Genomic DNA, 6,372 nt, shown 5'->3' on the forward strand with positions numbered 1-6,372 from the left:
GTAAGGTTAGGACACCATCGAAATAGCTAGAGGACATCGGAGGGACAAGGCAGAGAGGAGCGCTGTGTTTGGAGTCAGGAGACGGGGCTTCAGGCTTTGCCTGTGACGCCCTCGAGTTTCTGCATCTGTAAAATGGGTGTCAGGTTGATCCGCTTCCCAGCGGACCTTTCTTTGCATCCCCAGAGCTTAGCCTTACACTCAGTAGGAGATTAATAAATGTTTATGTGGCAGAGGGGATTACAGTGGCGAAACCGCCACAGCGTGAATTATTGCAGCGGTGCGGGACAGCGGGTTCTCCTCCATCCAGTTCCAGCCTCCGAGTACGGTCAGTTTCTGGGCCCGTGCCCTCCAGCCCACGTGCAGCGCAGCACCCAGGCCTTCCAGCCGGAGCCCCGCCCCCGTCAGGCCCTTCGTGACGTCACAAAGAGCTCTCCGATGCCGCTCTCCCGCCTCTAGCTCCCCATCTCCCTCTCCTTCCGCCCGCCTTCCCTCTCTATGGTCGTGGCCCCTGTCTTCCTAGAGCGGACCAGGGCCCTACCCGCCCCCTGCCCAGGGCGGGACTTCCTATTCCCCCGGAAGTGGCCCAGGACCTTGGCTGCCGCGGTCCCACGCTTCACCCAGGTGAGTCCGTGTTGTTGTCGGGGGTGCCTGTGGGTCCCGGGCCGGGAGTGTATGGGGGTGGGGGACTCCAAATGTTTGGATCTCCTGCGTGTGCCCTTCGTCCCCGAACGGCCCCTTCGCCTGGGGGGCGGGGCGGGGCCGGGACGGGAGGAGGTAGCACTGTCATAACACTGGCCGTGACCTCTGACCCTCTGCTAGCCTAACCTCTGACCCTTGACCCTCATTCCTTCTCCACCCTGACCGGTAACTGACTGATCAGCACTTCCTGGTGAGCCTCCGCCCCGTAAGCATCTCCTAATGGTAACCCTTGATCTCCGTTCACCACTGAGCCTGCCCCGGAGGCAGAGAACCCAGCGGACCCCCCCTCCCCGCCCCCCCGTTAGAAGTTGTGTGACGCCCCCGGTTTGTTCTTAGTATTGTGAGTCTGCAGCCGGAAGGGACTTCGGAAGTCGTCGGGTACAGATGAGGAAACTGAGGCCCGCCGAGGCCAAGTGACGTGCCCGAGGACGCCCCGAGTTGGACATCCGGCCGTTTGTCCGGGGGACCTTGATAGACGTAGAGGGTCCGAGCTGGTAGGGACTTAGAGGTCGTCCAGCCCAGCCCCCTCCTTTTACAGATGAGGAAACTGAGGCCCGGAGAGCGGGAGTGGCCCCGAGCTCACCAGCTGAGTGCTCATCATTTCAGCCCCGGGCCTCAGTTTCCAGATCTGTCGGCGCACATGCGGACAGGCCTGTCTCACCAGGGGCTGATGAACTTTCTCTAAAATGTGTTGATAACCGTCTGTATTATTGATTCCTTTGGCAATCCTGTGTGGTTTATCTTACGCATTTACTTTACGACCAGTTCTGAGCAGGGGTCCACAAGTGTCACCAGACCGACCCCCCGGGGTGCGTGGCACCAAACTGGTCTAGTGCATCCAGAGCTGGGCCTGGGGACCGGAGGTCCTGCCTCCGGCCCATGCCGACTTGGAGACCCTAGGCAAGTCACATAATTTTTTAGTGCTCTAGGCCTTTGGTGTCATCCTCAAGTAGGGAATGCTGCTTATACCGATTGACTTAGAAAAATAATTAACATTATCTATGTTGTATTTTTATTTATTTTATTAAACATTTCTCAACTACATTTTAATCTGGTTCAGGGCATAAGTTTGGCACCTAAGCTCTAGAAAATTCTCTGAGATTATAAATTATAGAGAAAATGCTGCCCTGGATTGGTGGGAGTGGGGGAGGGGGAGGGGGTCCCTCATGCAGGAATTTCTTACTGCAGCAGTAAAATCACTGTTCTTTAACTTTGCACTACCTCTCTACCCCACAGGGTGGTGATACGGTTCCAGTGAGATAATAGATGCAAGCTACTTTAGAACTTGAGCGCAGTAAGCATTTATTAAGCTCCAGCTATGGGTTAGGCTCTGGGAATACAGAACAAACAAACAACAACAAAAACCCCAGCCCCTGCCATTGAGGAATTCACTGGAAAGCAAGCTTCACAAATGTCAGCTGTTACTATTGTTATCTAAGGTCACAAAGCCCTTTAATGGGAAAGTCTCTTTTGAATTTTAGAGGCATGCAAGGATGGGTAAGGAAGGAGCTCAGGCCCATCGTGCAAGGGTGTTGGGCTAGAGTTCTTCAGGTTTGCTGGGCAGCCCTTAGTCAATGCCACCACTGAACCATCAAACAGAAAATGGTCAGTTAACTATTAGAAGTACAAGGAGCTGTGACTCAACACGTTAGTCCAGCCTCTTCATTTTATAGATGAAAAACTGAGGCCTGGAGAGGAGAAGTAAGATTGATTGTTCCATCTAATCCCCAGGATACTTAACAACCCCAACCCAGATTGGTGCTCCACAGTCCAGTGACACTGGTCTTCTCGCTGTTCCTTGTTTACAACTCTCCACTACCTCCCATTTCTGTGCTGTGTGCCATGTCTGTAATGCTTCTTCTCTCTTCCCCATCCTCACTTCTGAATCCATCCTTTGGTTTGCCTGGATTCTTTCAAGACTCAGTTCAAAATCCTACTTTCTATAGGAGACCTGTCGTGGTCCCCCTCACCCCTCTGACTGCTTCCCTTAGAGATTGTACCTCGGATATACCTTGTCTTCACAGAATCGTTTGCATATTTCCTTGTTAGATTGTAACAGGACCATTCTTATTTTTTTCTCTATGCACTTAACACAGTGCCTGGCACGTATGCAGTAAGTGTTTAATCAATGTTTAGTGACTTAACTTGATAGCACCCATTAGAGCTTGTGCTCCACTGGTACACCTTTGAGAATCTGAGGGTCTCGGTGCCCAGAGGCATTGAAGGAAGACTTAAGGTGTCCAAGAAATCAGTCACCAAAAGGAACCCAGCGACAGACTGCCTGGGGAGGACAGGACCAGTCTTGCTAAATGAGAATGTTGGCCATGGAATGGTGACTTTTTCAGCCATAGCTGAAGATTATCTCCTGTGGCTTGAAGGGATTGCTGTAGAGAGTTAGTGGAGGGAATTCATTAATGAAATATCAAAGTTCCCTTCTGCTGGTGTGTGTCAGTAGTGTTGATTACATTTTAATCCCGTTCCTGTGGGAGTTTGACCCTAACAGACTGTGCTAGAGAATTATAAGCTCTGGTAGGTCCCTCCAGTTTGGAAAGACAGGCTTATGACAAACTGTCTGCTTGTTCATTAACTCGTCCGAAGACCAGCCTAGTTAGGTTAATGAAAAGGTCATCACAAAAGATTGTGAAGCCATCTACTTAGGGCAAGAAGTTGATGAGATCTGCATGTTAGGGTAGTGCCCATGTTGAGGAAATTATGGCTCTGTTAACTAATAAAAGTAACAATTGCCAGTAGCTCTCCTTTCTTATAGTGTTTGATCATTTATAAAGAAGTTTCCTTTTCAGAGTCCTGTTATCTCCCTTGTACAAGCATGGCCTGAAGAGTTTAAGTTACATGCCAGGAAGGGCCAAGGTTGTGATTAGAGCCCAGTGCCTCGGACTCTGAGTGAACAGTACTCTTCCTGTTGCAGCAATTCCTAGCTGGCTTTAAACTGGGGTAGAAGATGAAGGGAAATGGGTCATTAAAGATGAGAAACAAACTAGGCCACCACCTAATCTTGGGGTAAGATCCCCTAACGGGTGAATGGGTGCTGACAACTTATATCTGCCTTCCTTCCACCACCCCAGGACCGAGGAAGCTGGGAAGCACCGTGGTGTGAGTGACTGTGATGGATCCAGTTAGGGCCCAACAGCTGGCAGCTGAGCTGGAGGTGGAGATGATGGCCGACATGTACAACAGGTACTGAGAGAGATTCTCTTCTCCAGTGCAATGCACACCAGGCTCATCCATCTCATATTAGCATTTGCTAGATTGCAGGAACAAACCATTGTATTCCTTTATGGGAGCATAAGAAGAAACATGTCTGATGCTTGGTGCAATCAGATGCGAACTGTTCATTGCATCTCAGGGACCCAGTCTGTAGGGAGGTACCCTTCTCCCTTCCACCTCTATATCTGTTCACAGTTTGTTTTAACTTAAATGTGAATAAAGCCAATCCTAATTAGAATAAAAACACAACACCTGAATCAAATCCCCCAAAATATAGTTGGAAATAGATTCAGAATTAATGCTTTGCAAATCAGCAAAAGTATACACAGTTGCTGTATATGTAGATATGTGAAAAAATAAAGTCCTAGTTGTTTGATGACACCATAGACTGTAAACATTTCTTAGAGTCTGAGGTAGTGCCACAGCATTGGGTTTGGGCAAAAGAGAAGGAAAGGATGGGATAGAATTCAGGGTGTGTGTGGCCAAGGGTGGGGTGAGGTTGGGAGAGTAAGTAACAGTTATCCTGAATGTTGTTTTTTGTTTGGGGGGAAAGGAGGTGAAAAGAGAGTTCTGGATTGAAACTTTGCACAGTTGAATGCTCTATGCTTATGGTGTGCTCCATTATGTGTCCCTGCCAGAGGCTATAGTGGAGTTGTTGGTGGGGACTCCACTAAGTGGAGTGAGGGCAATTGAAGTGTTGCAGGATTTTGAATGGACTGTGACTTTTCCCAGGATGACCAATGCATGCCAACGGAAGTGTGTCCCTCCCCATTACAAGGAAGCCGAACTTTCCAAGGGGGAATCTGTGTGTCTGGATCGATGTGTCTCCAAGTACTTGGACATCCATGAGCGAATGGGCAAAAAACTGACAGAACTGTCCATGCAGGATGAAGAGCTGATGAAGAGGATGCAGCAGGCCTCAGGGCCAGCGTGAAGGCCCCAGAGACAGTGAGCACCCAGCCTGGACTGCAGCCCTAACCCTTTTGCACTTGTCAATAAAAATATTGGTGATTATATGTTCTGTTTGTAAGAAATGGGTTATTTGTACTATCCTTAGAGAGGACCCTGGAACCTGGGGTTCATTGGGAGCTTGTTGGCGGTCTGTTGAGAGCATGGATTGGCCTCAGCATCCATCTTTGTACCATTGTCTTGAGGCATGTAGGAACAGTGAAGTGTCTCTGGAATGTGATCACCAGGTAATTGTGGGGTGAATAAAATGGAAGAGCTGGTTTGGAGAGAAGAATGTAGTTTGGATTGCAAGGGTTTCTTTCCCATGCATTCCATTTCTGCCCTGCCAAGTGCACACAGGCACCAGGGTCAGGTTTCTGTCAGCAGATGGCGCTATCAGCTCATCCAGAGCTTTGAATTATTTAGGTCTGGGAGGAGTGAGAAAATGGATATATTTCTCCCAGGATTGTTGAGGTTTTAAAGATCTAACTGACTTCCCTGCCTAGCCTAACGTGGTGACATGATGTGTCATTAGGTTGGTTCCTCATGTGATCCTTTCCAGGCAATTAATACATTTAAGTGTTCTGATTCCCTGTTATGGGCTGGATACAAAAATTAGTAAGGTTCGTAGGACTTAGAGCTGCCAGGGACTTAATATATTCAAACCTGCCCATTATAGAGGTATAGTTTAGGTCCACAAATGGGAAGTGACTTGTCCCAGGTTACACTGGAAGTAAGTGGCCAAGACCTGGGATGAAAACCTGTAAATCCTTGTAACTCCAAATGGACAGCACCAGTTAATTACCCCTGAGACCACAGCTCTTGCCCTCAGGGAGCTTCCATTGTGGTAGAGGCAATGGTTCCGAAATAGTCTGTGGATGCTGCCCTCTGAGTGACTGAAACAAAGTGCTACTGGAGTGTAGAAGAGTGAAATGTCAAATGTTCCTCTGATAGTGGCCCAAGCTGGCTCTCGGCACTGTTTTTGATGGGGCGCTTTGGAATATGACCCATCTGGAAGAGCAGATGAGGAATAGCGATAGCTCCTGGGTCTTCTGGCATAGCCAACTTGTGGTCTGACCCCAGGGAAGTGCCTGTTTTAGAAAGGTGGGTTAGGCGGCTCCTTTCTCTGTGGTCAAAGTTGTTCTAAGCCAGTGCCATTGAAGGAAAGGGCTGTTTGCTTTGCACCGGTAACCCTAACTTAGCTCCTAGCACCAGCAAGCACCCTGTGATACTTCCAGTATTAATTATATTGAAAAGTTTAAGGGACGATGGGAAGAAGATTCAAGGCCTGAAAATATTTCCTTGGTTCATGGGAGGAGAGCAGAGTGTCTTCATGGTCCCCTCACCCCCAGCAGTTTCTGCATGAGGGCCACCTTCCCCGTCTGAGGTCACTTTATTTTGCAAATAGGTGAAGCAGACTTTGAAATTGGGGACCCAGAATGTCGACTCCTGGGGTGTGCTCTGGGTGGGGAACGGTTTGGAACTAGAGGGAAGGTCACG

At 49.0% G+C, this 6,372-nt stretch overlaps 1 protein-coding gene across 3 annotated transcripts; it reads left to right on the forward strand.

Annotated features, from left to right (window-relative positions):
* Positions 1–525: 525 nt before the first annotated feature.
* On the forward strand, positions 526–4,940 carry TIMM10 (translocase of inner mitochondrial membrane 10). Of its 3 annotated transcripts, XM_036763914.1 has the most exons (4): positions 594–621; positions 1,936–1,993; positions 3,783–3,894; positions 4,657–4,940. In XM_036763914.1, exons 3-4 carry the CDS (start codon positions 3,824–3,826, stop codon positions 4,856–4,858), a joined length of 273 nt encoding a protein of 90 aa, XP_036619809.1. In that variant the 5' UTR covers positions 594–621; positions 1,936–1,993; positions 3,783–3,823; the 3' UTR covers positions 4,859–4,940. The 3 variants fall into 3 exon arrangements, with proteins under 3 accessions (XP_036619808.1, XP_036619809.1, XP_036619810.1); XM_036763913.1 differs by lacking the exon at positions 1,936–1,993 and having other exon boundaries at positions 526–621; XM_036763915.1 differs by lacking the exons at positions 594–621; positions 1,936–1,993 and adding an exon at positions 787–889.
* The last annotated feature ends 1,432 nt before the right edge of the window (positions 4,941–6,372 follow it).

This window comes from Trichosurus vulpecula, chromosome 6, assembly GCF_011100635.1.
Source record: "Trichosurus vulpecula isolate mTriVul1 chromosome 6, mTriVul1.pri, whole genome shotgun sequence".
NCBI lineage: Eukaryota > Metazoa > Chordata > Mammalia > Diprotodontia > Phalangeridae > Trichosurus > Trichosurus vulpecula.

Excerpts from the sequence above, each read along its gene's own strand:
- TIMM10 (XM_036763913.1), top strand. The coding sequence starts at position 3,824 with ATGGATCCAGTTAGGGCCCAACAGCTGGCAGCTGAGCTGGAGGTGGAG. Across the intron at positions 3,895-4,656 it reads ATGGCCGACATGTACAACAG|GATGACCAATGCATGCCAAC; the intron begins GTACTGAGAGAG and ends GACTTTTCCCAG.